General features: G+C 39.9%; 1 protein-coding gene across 4 annotated transcripts in view; it reads right to left on the reverse strand.

Moving 5' to 3' along the window:
• Positions 1 to 16,667, reverse strand: part of PARVB (parvin beta) — a 264,535-nt gene that overhangs the window by 234,855 nt on the left and 13,013 nt on the right. For 3 of the 4 annotated variants that reach the window (XR_010622546.1, XM_065742409.1, XM_065742412.1), the window contains exons 2-4: positions 10,943 to 11,032; positions 8,168 to 8,238; positions 94 to 196 (exon numbers count right to left, since the gene is read on the reverse strand). Coding sequence is in view for 3 of the 4 variants with exons in the window: in XM_065742409.1 (XP_065598481.1) it covers positions 94 to 196; positions 8,168 to 8,238; positions 10,943 to 11,032 (264 nt within the window). In the remaining variant the exon portion in view is untranslated. Of the gene's footprint in view, positions 1 to 93; positions 197 to 8,167; positions 8,239 to 10,942; positions 11,033 to 12,877; positions 12,921 to 16,667 lie in introns of those variants that run through there. The other variant, XM_065742411.1, reaches the window with a different exon arrangement.

Consider the following 16,667-nt stretch of genomic DNA (forward strand, 5'->3'; position numbering starts at 1 on the left):
ACTGCACAGTCTCATGACTGCCCACAGCTTTGAAAGGGATTGATCTGGGGCTTCTTTCACTTTCTGGAGCCTTCTTCTCTTGTGTGAACTCACCTAGTAGCTTCTGCAGCACCTGCCCATCATAAAGATCCTCTTCAAGCTGTTTGACAATGATTCTCTCCTCCACCAGCACATCGTTAATCCAATCAATTAGAACCTGGGAGTATAGAAAGAGGAAGCAAATATCTGAAAACCACCAGTGCTCCTTCAGGCAGTAACCAGGAACAGAAAACAGAACAAGAATAACAATATTTGCGTGTTCCTAAGTTACAGAGACAAACATTTTTGCTGTTATTGCCTTTTATTTCAGGCCTGGCAACGTGGCAATTCTAGTGCCCTGTATTTCTTCTCAGTAAAATATCTTCCTATTGCACCAATTCTAAAACAAGAAGTAACCAGCAGTTTTGTAGTAATATCTACCAAACCTGCTCTGCATGTCTCAAGACGCATGCCTTACCTCTTTTACGTGATCAGCCGGCCTGATAAAAGAGGACAACTGTCCCCTGAACCTGTAGGATCCCAGGACTCCCACTGTCATTTCTGAGCAGACATGATTGGTTGGGGAGAGAGAAAAGCTTCAGAGGAGCAAGAGTGAATGCTCTCACTAAGGGGAACTAAAAACATTCACTAGGTAAATCATTGCCTTAAGTAGCAGGACTAGATATTTTCTCTTCAGGTATTGCAAAATACAGAAGTCTGGAATTAAAATATTGGTCACCTGGGCCTGATAACCATTCTGCAATATATGCAAGTAACAGTCCCCATACACTGACCCCAAATAAGAACAAACATTTAAAAAAAATAATCTTAAAAAAAAAAAAAGGAACTGAGTTAAGTTTTCAAGGTGCCAAAGATAATAACTTCCAAACAGTTATGGGAAAAAAGGCATTGACTGAAGTTGGCAATAGTCTTTTCCTCCAATTTATTATTTGGAATATTAAATTACTTTTATGAAATAATACAGTTCTATGCAAAGATATGTCAAGTTGTGTTGCTAAATCCTTGTCTCATAAGGGGAGAAAATATTGTCCATCATAGATATATGAAAAGCAAGTAGAGACACCTAAAGTAATGTGCCTCAATTAAAAAGCTCTGTTTTTTAATTTGCTTAATATACAAGTGCTGCTCATAAAGTAATGTCTCCTACGCCATTAAGTTAGTCCATGATGTCAGAGGCAGATATTGGTGATATGGCAGTAGAGGCTGAACTTTCCCACCAACATTCCATTACTTTTTGCTGCTGTGTGACAGATGGCAGCAGAGGGGCAGCCTGACAAAATAGCATCTGACATGGAAGTGTGGATGAAAGCAAAGGTGTGTCATTACATTCTTCCACATGGAAAAAATAACACCCATTGACATTCACTGATGTTTGCTGAATGTTTATGGAGACCAAGCAGTGGATGTGAGCACAGCTAGGTGGTGCATGGTGTACATCAGCAGTCACAACAGCAATGTGAAAGAGAAGCCCCATACTGGACCATCCATGCAGATTATTGTGAGTGCAGCATGCAGGTTCTCCTCATACATTGCAAGTGAAAATCCATAGCGAGTGGTGGTGATTACATTGGAAAACAGCATTATGTAGCTGAAAATCTGCTCTAGTAAACAGTGTTATTGTACTCTACACATCTGTTGTAGTTTTCATGGAAATATATAGGAGGTATTACTTTTGGAGCAACTTCAGTAAAACTGGATTTTTTAAATTCACTGTTTGATTAGGTTCTACAATTCTGCCTCTTCTTGTCAGTTACAATAGTTAAGATCATTAATATTCAAGAAATTATGAAACAAAAGGCAAAATAAAGGATTGCACTGGAAAACACAGTTTGGACCTTTGCATAGAGACATGAATATCTGATGATGTAGATCACAAGGATATTTAAGTAATCCTGCTGTGGTATCAAATAGCCTAATAGGGACATCATATAGCAACAAAGAGAACAGCAAGATGATTGCTCTTCCTGCATCTCATCCTCTAGCAGTTCTTGAGACGCTTCTTCAGCTGTTTCTGAATCAGGTTAACTCTCGCTGCCCATTCCTTTTCTTCTACATTTAAAGCTAAGATTCTCTGGCACATCATCTACCATCAGGAACAGGGCATCAAGACTTCGCATTTCCTTTGAAAACTTCTAACACAATTAGCTCATTGCAGATTACAGCCAGCAAAAGCAAGTTGCAAGATGATGCAGCCCAAATAACGCAACAGAACTTCGCTCTGTAGGTGGGAAACAATGACCACATTTGGAGAGAAAACTTTTTTTAACTATTTTTGTATCTTTCAATCTCTTTCAGGGGACAGAAGGACATTTATGGTAATGTGCTGGAGAAACAGGCAAGTTAGTAAAAAAAAACTGCCACAGCTGAAAGACAAGAAGAGCTATTCCATTTTTGGACATGAAAACTACTCACCAATGATACTGAAAAGTAACTCGTAAATAATGAGACATCACCTCAAGATATTTCAGAAGCTTTTCAATAAGGTGATTGCCCACTTCTGAAACGATGCAAGTTTTACACATGCAGACATCAACAGAAAACCAACCAATCACATTTATAGATTTGGATCATCCATGAGATTCAAAGAGCAGACTTGCACAAAATCACCTGAGGTTCAGCTGAAATTATCATATGATAATTAAAATCCCTTTAAAATTCAAATATGGAGATGACAGGTTTCTGGTTTTGTAGAAGACTCAGGGTGCTGAACTACCCAAAACCTGTAATTAAAAGATTATTTTTTCCTGTGATGATTAGTTTTGCAGTCAGAATACAAAAAAAAAAAAATGCCAAGGAATTTAAAATAGAAGTCTGGAAGTGGTTTCTATTGTAGGAGTGAATATCCCACTTTTCAAGACTGTAGGTAAAGAAGAATTACAAAGAAGCTTTGAAAATACTTTGATACAGGTATAGGCTGTTTAAAAAAAAAGAGAAATACAATAAGTACTTCTTAAATGTCTCTGAGAAATTTAACACTGAAAAACCGTTTGACAAAAATTACATTCCAAAGTTACAAATTGTATGAGGTCTAGCAATAGTTATTTTATTGTTTTAATAGAGTGACATCTGAAGGAAAAAAAAATATCCCAGAGAATGTTCCTTTTCAGTACTCCGACTGCAGAGCCAGCTCTGGTAGGAAATTGAATTTGCAATTTATACTGAACAAAAAAAAGAATAAAAAATCCAAGTATTTTTAAAGTGCTGGAAGACTGACAAATGTTGCAATTAAAAAAAGACAAGCCACAACCTCTCCAAAATTTACCATCTTACTTCTTAATTTCCTGCTCATGTCTTAATTGGGAGCCTGGAAAATCTTTCTGCACTTATTTTTATTTCTATTTTAACTAATGCATGGGACATAAAGCACCATTTTGCTTACTGAAATGACTAACACAGATAAATGCTTTCTGAGTCTTTTCTCATGAAAAGCCAGTGCTCTTTGTAGTTGCTCCTTTGTGTAAAGACAAACTGAAAAGTTTTCAAGTAACCTGAACATCTGAAAATCTAAATAGCTTGACACACGCATGGAGTACTTGGTGGGAAGCAGACCGAAGGAGCAGCCAGAGTTTTTCCTGTGTGTAAGAATAATGCTCAACTAAGTTAGGGCTGTATTTGCTGCATTAAATGAGATGTAAGGAGGTACACAGCAGAATTGAGGAAAAGATTCACTGTTGTCCCAGTCTCGGCCCCAACACTACACTTCTCCTTACACATAGCAGTTGGTGAAGCCACCACCAGATCCCACACATCACTAGCCATCTTCTGCTCAGCTTGGTCAGTACTTGGAGACTCACAAAACAGCACACAGGTACACACAGATGCTTATGACTCTTAACTAGATCACATGTTTTTTAAAAAATCTACTTTTCTATGTATTTGGGATTAGCACTGATTTTAAAACTTCAGTGTAATATTTGCAGGTCCTGAAAACCATGCCTGCCCTTTCATGCAGATCCACACTCGTGGAAAGAATCTCAGGATTGCATCAAATGCTCAGACGTGTGAGTTCATAGCTCAAAAATGTCCAGTGGTGCTCCAAATTTTGACACATCCACATATTACATCGTTTTTGGCCATATGCATATGTCTGATTAAATCAGCCATGGTGTACTACTAAACACTGGATTGAAAATTGAACTTAGTCATGCGGGAGACAGCTGAAAAAGTGGTAGAAATCCAGAAGGAAAAATGAGTCTTCTGCCTGGCATTTTACTTTTTAATTCATGCAAGATGGGCTTTTACATTAAACTTAACCAGCTTTGTGAAGTGTTTTTGTTCTGCAGGCTGGCTACTCTCACAGCTTTGAGGCACATTCAGAGTTAAGAGTTCAAGGGCATAAAGATCCTATGGCCACTGCTCCACAGCAAAGAATAACATGAAAAACAAAGCAAACCACATGAATGAGTCTGCCACAATGAGAAAACAGGAAACCCACTCACCAAAACAGCAAGAAAAGAAAATCCTTATATTAATTACCCTTTCCACCCTTGACTTCTGGAACAATTAGGAAGCACAGATCAAAGGTACAAAAGCTTAACTGACTTTAGGGTTGAAAATGGAAATGAGCATCAGAAATTCATATTCAGCCTTGGAAACTACTGACTACACACAAAGCACTGACAGGTCTGAAAGCAGAGAGAAGGCTTCTTTTTAAAAGCAAACTACAGAGCTTTTAGGAATCAAGGTTTCATTTAGCTATACTTGAAATCTTGGTCATTTGTCACTTGGTGAATACGTGACAATGAGGAAAAGAGCTCACACATTTCGGACAGTAGAAACAGAGCACTTTCTCAGTGAATTATTTATACATATAAACAAAAACAAGACTCCTCTCTTTCCCTGAATTTTCAGCTTTGGACCTCAAACTGTATTTACACACAGGGCACATGAAGTGACAAAGAAAAGGCTGTTGGCCACAGAAGGAACTTATCTGAATCAGAACATCAGAACATATCACTTCATATTGACAAGTTGTCAATGAGAAAACAGTAAGGGATGGTAACAAACAACACTCTAAGGGATAACTTCAGTTACTGATGATTTTCACATGTGCAAGATTTAAAGCATGCATTTTAGCAACCCCAATTAAACAGCCTTCAGTGAGGTTATTCACAGTATATCAGGTTTAATACAAATGAGAAATGAGGTGTCTTTTTTTCCTTTTGGTTTCTGCATTACCACAATGGTACACAGCTTTTCTGCCAACAGCTCTGTCAAAATCTCTTCCAAATGCTCACAAAAGCTTGTACTGATTAATCCACTATGCATATAATTCCTATGGCACCGGGCCTAGAAGAAATTACAACAATATTTTATGGAGACAAAGAGATATCACAGCAATGTCAGCAAAAGATCTCTCTGCTTCCTCTTTGCTCTGAGTTCCACCTACCCCAAATGCACGTGACTGACGGGAGAACAGAAACTCTGAAAATCAGTGATGGCAAACCGTAGGCATGTCATACTATGGTGATGAAAGGGATTTGGGCTGGAACCAATGAAACTAAGTCATACTGCCAAATTTTAAAAGGCATCGGGCTCTGTTTCTGCTATTGACACATTCCTGTTAGAGAGGAAAAGACAGAAGGAGAATCACTTTGAACTATAAAAACCTCAATCCATTCAACTGCTCAATTCCTTGTTATTCCATGGAGACCTTTGATTTCAAGCTCTGTGGGGCCCATAGCCTCTTCTACTGGCTGCTGCTGTGCAGCACTTAACATGTCTAATTCTTGTCCAGTACTGGGGCTCCTGAAAAACTTAAACACTAAGGAAGACAGAAAAAATAGTTTCATGTGTGTTTTTGTGGGTGTGTATATTACTCTTATTCTGTGTCATAAAAAAGTTTTTGCCAATATAATTTAAACCTCTCCTTGCCTAAACAGATTCACACCGACACTCAGTTAAATGTTTCTCTGCTAAGGTTCAGTAAAAACTCTGAGGTATGCAAATGCTTATCAGTTATTTAGATTATAGCATTTTTAGAGGATGTACTCTATAGGACACATCTCCTTCCTTGGAGGGTCATCTCAAGGAAACCACCTGAGGTTACATGCCGCTCCTTGCATCAGCTGCTCCAGTTTAATTGGTAGTAACTTACTCTCACTACATACAAGTGCAAACTGATGTACTGAATCAGGGCGTGATTATGCAGCACATTTGAAACACTCTAGGTCTGATTTTCACTCTTCCTTAAGGTTTTCAGCCTCTCAAAAAAGAAAAATATAGCTTTGATAGACTACAGCATCCAGGGAAAACTCAACATGTCATATTACACCCAATAGCAAAATTTTCGATTTAAAAGCAATGATGATTTCACTATCAAGTTTCCTTGATAGGAGGAGAGTGTATTTGGTTCCTTTACTGCAACTCTTGTTCATCTGAATTATTCATTATAGCATTTCTGCCCTATTAGAGACTAAACCACGGTGTATTTTGAAAGAGTGGTGCGAGGCCACTGCATCTTTTGGAAGAATTAATGGGTATTAAAAAAAAAAAAAAAAAAAGTGCAAATTCACCTAATTTAAAAACAGAGCACATCCCAGGTAAATTAGAATAACAAATAAAATCTGAGCACAGCTCCTTGCTAAACTCCTTTTGATGTGGCTTTGTAATCCTGAATGCATCCTTGTAATGTTAATAACAGATCATTTTGCTTGTTTTAAAGATTTATCAGATGAACAGTTTGCTGAGATATTCTGTGAAGCATTTGTCTGTAGACTGAGTGAACACAGTTTCCTGAAATGAATGTGTCACAGCTCACTTCTTTATCTGGAGACGGACACACTATCCATAGTTTTCAGATCCACCTAGGTACAGCTGCACTGTTGTTTCCAACAAAAAGATATATATCTTCTAACAATGTTAAATTAACAAAGAGAAACTGCAGCAGGAATTATAAGCAAAAGTACTTCTTAGAAATATACCATACGTGTTCAGAATTGCCAGCAGTTGTGATCAAATCCTCCATCATACCTGGCAGAAACTCTAAGCACTGCCAAGAGGGAAGAAGCCACATACCACGTTAGCACAGATGGGAACACATCACCTGCATCTTGGGCACATGTCTCCAGCCACAACACACAGTCACACTGTGGCCCCTGCCCTACAGGTAAACTAGTGACTACTTCCTACCTCTCTTCCACATAAAACATAAATACAGAGATAATCATGAAAGGAAAAAAATACGAAACAGAACCATGCAAAACAAAATAACCAAAGCCACTTTCTACATTCAGGGCAGCAGTACTGCAGAATCGATGCAACTCTGCTCCAAGAAGCCATTGAAAACAAAACTGAAGATCTCGGAGAGAGATGGCTCTTTTCACAACTGTCAAGTCAAAACAGTAGGAATTGCATAAAGATAATCAGAACAAACTCTGATGGTTAAGAACTTGCATGAAACTAAATTACCAGGTTGTGAGTTAGCAAGTTCTCGTGGAAGAGCAAATCACTGTTTACCTTAGGTTTTCTCTGCATATACAATGGCTCGAAAGTGTACGTAATTGCCTAAGTCATTCATCAGTTCACTCACCTGCTGTTTTTTGGGGGGTTTTTTTGTCCATGCCCTGGAGACCAGCATGTTACTCTATAAGGAAGCTGAAAATTCTGATGGCTTTAACTAACATGGGAACATCCTTTCCCTTTTTCTTTTTCTTTTTTTTTTTTTAATAATACAAGAGAATTATAGGACAAGAAAAATACCAGTGCCCCCTACCATGTGCTTGCTCATCTTGGTCTGACTTTTTCCTGCCCTGAAATCTCTCTAATGTTTTCCAAGGTTTTTCTCTTGTTTTCATAGAGATAATAAACCTAGGTTTATTGGGCAGTGACCTGCAGGTAGATCCAAGTTAAGCTCTGATCTGATCCTCACTTTAATGATCACAAGAATATAAATAGGCAATAGAGCTTTACTCCATAACTACTATGGGCACTCCAACATTCAGCCTATTTTTGATTCTCTGATTGCTGCTTTTTGCCTCACCAATACCATTCTTGTCTGTGTCTTCAGTTTTCACAGATACACCTGACGAATTGTTCCTCCTTAGTTGTATGCCTGGTAACCAGCTCGTAAATGACTTTTGGCTCAGTAGTTAAAGATTTTAATAAAGACAAAGAACTAATATCCTACCTTGATCAGTTCTTTGAACTTAGGGTCTTCTTTTGAGTTAGGATCAATCATAGTGCGTTCCTCATTCTCCTCTGTCCAAGTAAAATGGGAAAATAGTTAGAAGAAATGTATGCTGTTGAAATACTGCAACAATTACTGCTCATGAGGTGGCCTGTCAGCTGATTAAGGAATGACTGAGTCTACTCATCATGTTGGCAGGGGAATTTCCAGTGATCAAAGTGTTAAGCATTTTTAGACACACAGAAAGATAATAACTTCCTAAAATAAGACTGTTTCCACTGACCTTCTCCAGCTCAGAATATGTCAGAAAAATAACCATCCTCTATACTCTGTGGAGCATGCTTATATTAACATGCCAAAAAGGGCAGTTACTTTCCTCTCTCTCTCCTCAATTTGTATGTAATTTGTCAGTTTAAAAAAAAAAAAGACTCTTCCTAAATTATACTTCCCTGAAAAGCAAAACAAGCTTATCACACTACAGCTGCTGAGACCTGGGATGACAGTTTGTGTCTCCACATTCTGCTTCCCTCAAACCTGGCACACAGCAAGGGTCACATTGCACATGACCCTGAGTATAAGAACTGCTTAACTTCTGGGAAATTAAAATGACCTGAATTTAAATCAGTTCAACTTACATTTGGAGGAGGAACATAAAGTATATTTTTCATGTGAATAGTCTATTTCTTCCACTACTGTGAGATGGAAAGATGTGGCAAATGCTCTCCAATGGCCAGCAAGACAACCACAAGAGGCAAGAACACAAAGATTAGCATTTAGAATGGATGACTCAATACTGAGAACAACTGCTAGCAAAATCAGTGTAAGCTCAGTGAGGATAACAACCAGCCACGTTGTGGCAGAATTATCTTCACAAAAGCATGTGGACAGATACATCAAATATATGTATAAATGCTCATGTAGATATGGATATTAATATTTCAGAAACAACTGGAGCAAGGCTTGTATTTTAAATTTTGCCGCATGCTTTCAAGTAGTAGACCTCTCCCTGCACCTCTCATCGAATAGTTAATTGACCACTGTGATCTAGGTTAATCTGTTCAAGCAGATAGCAAACACTGCCTGCTATAATATCTACAGAATCCATAGGTGTATCTCGAGAAGTAATACAGAATTCTATCTTCTGTTTGATTTCCCAATTCCCTCCTTCTTGACAACAAAGGAGAATGGGTGTTTGCTATGACCACAGATCAGGTCATTGCTAATTTGGGTAGAAGAACTCTTTAAAATCTAACAATGATCCATCTACAGTGCCTTGTTCTTACAGCAGCATTCTGATCCTTTCCTAGCCAACAGGTAGTCTTCCAATAACTCCAGTCCTACAGTGCTAGACTTCATTACTCTCAGATGACAAATATAATACTCAAACTTCATAGTTACAAGATAAACTATACCATCTGTGTTAACTTAGGCTATTCCCAGACATTTGAGTTCAGTATTTCACAGTGTTCCTATTCTTTAATAAAAATAAATTAATTAATAAGGCCCTTCTATTCACACAAATCACAAATTTCCAAAAACCTACAGAGAAACATGATTTTCTTCTGTTGTTTTTTTTCCCCATTCCTTTACTTCCCCATTACTCCCTCACATGAGTGAAGAAGTCTAGCTGTAAGGAAGCGACACCCACTACACACCCAGAAAGCTGCTAACTGAAATCCTGTACAAGATTTGGCCCATAATAGTATAGAGTTCACCACAGTTTTTTTGTTGGTTTTTTTTTTTTTTGGTTGGTTGGTTGGTTGGTTCGGCTTGGTTTTGTTTAATTTTGCTTAAGGACCACCAGTTGTCATACATGAGGCCATCCGAACTGGTTTTATTATTTGCCTCCATGATAGCTTGCCTCAATTAATTCTATACACTAAGAGACATGTTGTCACAAAAGGATAAAAAAATGATTTCCTCCAGTAAGTTTTAAACAATTCTTATTTCTACTATATTACATTGCTACTCTTTAAGAGACTTGGTGTGGAAGAGAACTAGAATTTGAATACTTCTATATTATATACTATATACTTCTTCTGAATTCTTTCCACAAAGCATTCCTTGCTTTACATATTTTCATTCCTATCATATTTAATTACAATTTCAGCATCATAAATGCTGATCTGTTCATTATCAGATCCCATTTTGTTGCATCATCATTTACAAAGTGGCAGAAGTAACTAAAGTAAGAGCATGGCATCCAGAGGTTAAGGACAGTGAAGCACATACTCTGAATCAAGGCACTTAAGCAATTTAATGGTTCCATAGGAACCACAACACACTCTTCTACTACAGAATTTCTGTGAGTTGATCCTTCAGTTCCCCATTTATAAGTGGAAACATATTTCTTTACCAAAGGAAAATGTCTATGAGGAAAAAATAAAGGATGAAATGCCGTTGGACCATGGGTTGATGAAACTGAAGCAACTCTTAAGCAGACAACTCCAGCACTATTTTCCATCTAATTCTTGGCAAAATTGCACCTTTGTTTGCTTTCCAGGTGACCACTGAAGAATGAAAGTCCTCTGCAAATTCATCGAGCAAATCAGTTTTCCTATTAACTATCTACTTTACAAATAGCTCCACAGCTGGCATTGCTTTTTAAATTCCATTTTAGCCTTTCTAGTTTCTAGTCAACAATTGACATACAACAGTTCTCAACTGTCTCAGTTTCAACTGAGCAATCTGTAATCAACAGTAAAGCAATCAGTATTGGTCACAGTGGCCACCTTCGCTAGTAACTGCATAGTCAAGTTCCATAGCATACCATACCTAAGAGAGTATCTTCTGGATGGATGTCCACAGCACTTGGGTTCATTGGTGAATTAATAGCATTTTTACCTTCTTCTTGCAGGTCACTCACTGAGGAGAAGGAAAAAAATAGAAAGACTGAAGTAAATGTGAAGTTTGCAAATATGCAGGGGTAGAAGAGACATAAGAGCAAACATCTTGTAGATTCATTCCAAAATGAACCTAAAATTTACAGAATGAAGAACTGCAGCTGCAGTGGAAAATAAAACCCAAGGAACATCCACTATAGCTTCTTATATCACCAGTCTACCAGCTGAAAGTATTTTGCAAGAAACTCAGTTCTGTGGTAAATATAATATCGACTGCTTGTTTCTTCCAGAAGGAAGGGGTATGAGCTGCAAATGCCAGATCTAGAGCAGACAGCTAACTGTAAAATCTAACTCATTTTCTGATAGCACTACCACCACTCATCACCACTTTTTTCAACTGCAGAACACCAAGAGTTATCATTTGCTAACGGCCTCATTAAAAGCCTCAGAGAATTCTATAAAATGATGAAAATATATTTAATTCTTGCACTGCCAGATGTAGCGTGGTCTGGTGAACACAGATTTGGAATCTTTCACGCTCCCATACAGTTCTCAGTTTGGAAAGTCAGTACCATACCCTGCATAATTAAGAAGGACATTAAAATACCTCCTTACATATTGTCACGTGGGAAGAACTGAACTTGTGTAGAAATACCAATTGCTCAGTATCATAGAGCTTAACAGTAAGAAAAGCAGTAGCAGAGCTGTAGTACTTTTATGCTCTCTGAGGTCTATCTCCCCCTAAACTCAGAAAACAACTGCTTAAAGTGAACCTTTACAAATACATGCATCTGAAGCAGGAGATACAAAGAGACTGTAATAACTCATTCATTAAGTGACAGTTCTGTGTAAGCATTGGCTAAAAGTATTTGTGTATGGCCTGCTCTCTACACTGCACACCTTTCGCAAGGGGAGCAGAATAAAGTTCCTAACTGCAAACTGAACACAGCATCAGCAGGCTGAGACTTAATCACCTGGTTAAGTGTAATTGTTAAATAAACATTTAATTGCCCCTTTTGTGCATTCATTCTTAGTTTGGGAAAGCTGTCCAAAGGTCAGCGAGCTAAGTGGCCTCAGTCACCAGGCCAAAGTGCTTTCAAAGCATGCCTTATCCTGCCCTGTTTTCATGCAGCTAGAGCTTTCTCCCTCGAGCAGATCCTACAGGACCAGCCAACACGAATACAGCCACAAGAAGGCACAAGAAAAACTATGTGGAAAATGGATAACAGAGAGGTGAATATTTTTAAAGCCTTCTTAAGGCTATAAGAGCCTGAATTCCACTTAAAATCATGCTTCTTTACCTTTCTTTTCATTCCTACAGCACTTCTGAGATCTGTGAATGTCAAGTGTTCAGTAAGGCCAGGACACTGGTGTACCTAATGTTCTACAAATGTAGAAGAGATTTCCTAAGCTCCTCAGGGCCATGAATGTACACTATATGCTATAGAAACAAATTACTGCATGCACCTCAAGACATAAAACTTTCAAACACAGCTGAACTGTTTTTATCCTCAAAAGTTCTATTGTGACATACTTGCTTATTCTTTTTTAAATATAAAAAAGAACTATTCCTAACACAAATATCTTGTTCCTAAACAATTTAGCAAACAACAACAAAAAATATCAATGTGGATGTGTACACTAAGCCCCCTAACTCAACACCCCCTATGGAAAGCCACATAAAATCCTTATGCTTGCCTTCAGACCCAGTGGGGCTCTGCCACAAGAGCACCAGAGCATCCTTCCCTGCTGCTTCAGTAGCAAGCTTCCCAAAGCCTGCTGCCCAGAGAATCCTAGTTATGTAGAGCCTGTATGCCACCTCCTTAGCTTAAAAAAAGATTCTTGCTGGAAATGTAATCTCACATACCTCCTTTTTTGCGCCGCTTACATAGGAGCCCTGCCATGTCAGCCCTTCCAGCACCCAGAGGTCTGTTGCATGCATCCGCAGACGAATGGTATGGATGGGCTGAGTGCTGAAGGGTTAGCAGCAACTGGACGAGGGGCTGACACCTCAAGGCTGCCAACGCCTCGTTAATTCGGGCCCAGTGATATAGGAGCAGGCACTCAGATAGCTCCCAGCTGTCAGGTGGAGGAAGGCGCCAGGGGAAGGGAACAGGCACCCTGATACTAGCTCCCAGCAAGGAATCCTCCCTGTCCCTGTCAGTTTTGCAGATGGCTGAATGCCTGGCGTGGCTGGCTGCTGGTTGCAGCAAGGACACTAGCAGTCCTTCACAATTAGCATTTGGGGCATTTTCTCTGTGAAGAGTTTCCTGTGGCTAGATTGGCAAACGCTAGCCTCTGCAACTTCCAGCAATGGTATTTTTACTGTAAGGTTTATATTTACAGTAAAGAAAGGAGCTGTTCATGCAAAAGCACATTTTAGTGGTAAATCAGAGCTGGACTTACACACCAGTTCCTGCTGCAGTTCCTCGACAGCTATCAACCTACTGATTCACAGGTCTTCCTTTCCTCTGTCCTTTCCTGCAATAAATGTTTTCTTCTGTTGCACTGGAGTAATTCTTTGTCTGTTTTCTCAGTGAGATCTGCATCAAACATCTTTCTCTAAAGCCCAATAATTCCATTTTACAGGGAAGTCAGAAAACCTGTTGTAGAGGACTACAGCAGAGGCAGGGGATGGAGCATAGACAGGGATTGTGACTGCTTAGCCCAGTGCACCCATTCTCTGCTCCAGGATGGTCTGTTTGCTTTGCCAGCACAGCATGCCACAACAGACATCACTCAAACAGGTCTCCTGTGAGCTGCCCTAGCACCTAAGAAATGGTCCCCTGACCACAGACAGTGTGCCTCACCTTGATTCCTAGTACAAGCTCTGCTAAATGCTTACAGCCTTAAGGTAACACCAGCTGTCAGTCTAATGGCTGAGTTGTGAACCTGCACAGGGCAACCAAGGTGTAAATACAGGTCCAGAAAGACAGTGCCTTGGAAAGAGTTCTCGCAGAACTAGCTGGGATTCCTCCCAGATGTCTGGCTTAGGATCCCCTCTCTGAGCTGATGCTCAACTAGCAGGCTAGTCCTCCCGGCTCCTTTGGGCCTGTGGCAGCCAGCACTAGCAAAGTCCAAATGCAACGAGGGATGGGCAAGTGGCCAAGGCGTTCAGCCAAAGCCCCAAGTATCTCTCTCATCCAGAAATTCAAATTCAAAAGAAAAAGGTCGCTTCTCTACTAGTCCCTTGGAAAGCAGCAAGGGCTCCTGGCAGCACTCTGACATTTTAACAGTCCCTGGCAGTACCAGCAATCAATACAATTTTGTCATGGCAGGAACTGCGCTGGCCTTTCCAAAAAATTAATATAATGAGCAGATTGCATACACACATGCAAAGCAGCACTACATCTGTAAGCCAGGAAGGCTGTTCTGGTCCACAGGATTAAAAGTAAACTGCACAGAACAGCGGTCAGCTGCAGGAGGCTGGAAGTACCACCACAACTGTCAAGCTTCTCTCACAGTAGAGAAATGACCTTTAAAGTCAGCAAAAGCACTGAAAAAAGTCTCTACTTTTTTATTTTTAAGAAGGAGCAAACTGATGGCAACAATTCCATTGTTTTTACCTTTAACTTAATTCTAGTCTAATGAAAATATATACATATTTAGGGCACAGCGCAGTTCACCTCTTAAATCTTTACTAGCTTTGCTATTCAAAAGTTAACCACAAGCTTCAGCCTCTCTCAAAAGCAAATGCTACTTAATTTTAGCCCTGGTTATTTCTGACTGCAGGGCTCAGTCACCCTCACAGAAAGCAGCAGCTGCCACAGAACCATCTCAGGGCTCTGGGTACAGTGCTTTCCTTCTAACTCAACCAGCTCTGAGCTGGCTCCTCAGCACTGCTGGACCACAGCTTTTACATTCTATACTTTTATCTCACAATTAAACCCTAACTTTGGAAGCTATTACGCTGCTTTGTTACTCCTGGCTCTACTATTCATGACTTGTTTAAGTAACTGTCATCCTCTTTGGTAAAAGCAGCACGCAGAAGGGGAACGTGCATGGACTATACAACCAACATTGCGCAGAAAGCTCTTGTGCTCCCAAAGTCTTACTGCTCTTCACAGAGACACAACCAGAACCAGGGGCACTTTTTCAACCAGCCACTCTCCTTCCTCCAATTCATATCCTGAGAGTTTGGATAATCACACGCTAACTGGAAAGACGGTATAAAACTCCATTAGTATTCCGTGCAGACCAGTGGCACATGCACACCAGACAATTCCTCCTGATGGGGCAGCCAACATCAAAAAAAAAAAAGAGAGAGTTTTGCAAAAACTGGCCTTTTCAAAGAAGACTGTTGCACTGGCACATGTCAAACCATCCCCAAGCACAGTGCGTGGAGATACACTGAGACTCTTTGTCTCCTTTCTAGAGATGAACCACACACACAACTCACCAGCCTCTGCCACATTTCAAATCGCTTAACATTTACAAAAGGCCCTGAGATCTTTCTATAAAGACTGCAGGAGAAAGACAAAGCCTCCATTAATTACAGCGAAGAATTAATAATCCTTAGGCATATCAAAGGGAAAGACTTCTTCAAATTCACATAAAGGCACTGCACCAAGGGACTGCATTGATAACAGAATAGTAATAAGGGAAATTTGTATGCCCCAGCAAGCAAAAAAAGCACCCACAACAGCCAGGCTTTGCCACTTAAAGAAACTTTAAGCTAAAGACAGTTTTTGGGAAAGAGCTGTAATAATCATTTTGTTTCAGTCTCAACAAGCAAGCTGCAGTTGCAGGTACGGATATGTTAAGCCTACAAGGATGAGTGTGGTCTATTCTGTGATTGCCTGTCACCCCCATATTTTTGTCAGTGCTAAAACAGTATCTGTTGTGGAAGCAGCACAGGTAATATTTTCAGTCAGAAATCTTTATGAGAAACTGGAGTTTTGCCTTGCACAGGACAGTGAAATACTGTTTTCAGTTTTTCTCCCTTGAAAATTCTTACCTAGTGTGTTATTTTTAATTGCAGTGATGGAAAAAAAAAATTTGGTGGGTGATACCTGTGTTGAGACAACTAATACCAACATTCCTATGGCTGTCCTGGGTAAGCTCCTCTTACACAGCAGTATCCTGGTAAGAAGGCAGCATTAAGAGTGGGAAGACAACCCGGGAGAGAAGAGCTTCAAGCAGGCCACAGCAACCACAAGCAGCTTCCAACATTGCCAGCACTGGCAACCAAATACGAAACCAAACAAAATGAGAGTCTGTTATTACTAAGTAGAAGGATTTTTAGCTTTAACGGTGGGGCTCACTTTAATGCAGCATGAAAGCTGAATCCTACATAAAGCCAGCTGCTGCCTGCTGAAACAGTTCTCTGCTTCAAATCAATGTTTTGTGTGGCCCCATGGATGCTAACATGGGTGCTGCCAGGCCAGAAGGAAGCTCCGGCCCCCATCCATCCACAAACTACACTGTGAAACCTCCCCTTGTCCTGTCAGCTGTGGGCAACACAGCAGCCAACTGACTAGTGCTGATGTACTGCTGAATAACCAAAAATGACCCCCACACAGGTATTAATTTGGCTCTGGTAAAAACTGACAACGTTGGAGCTGACCTGCAGCTGCATGGGCACAGATGGACAGTGATAAAAGCCAAGGTGAGCCCACAGTATCAATGCTGAGCCACTCTGCATAGCTTTGGGTCTT

Source organism: Cyrtonyx montezumae, unplaced genomic scaffold (assembly GCF_038088225.1).
Source record: "Cyrtonyx montezumae isolate F1298 unplaced genomic scaffold, pur_monq_1.0 scaffold_3, whole genome shotgun sequence".
In the NCBI taxonomy this organism is placed as follows: Eukaryota; Metazoa; Chordata; class Aves; order Galliformes; family Odontophoridae; genus Cyrtonyx; species Cyrtonyx montezumae.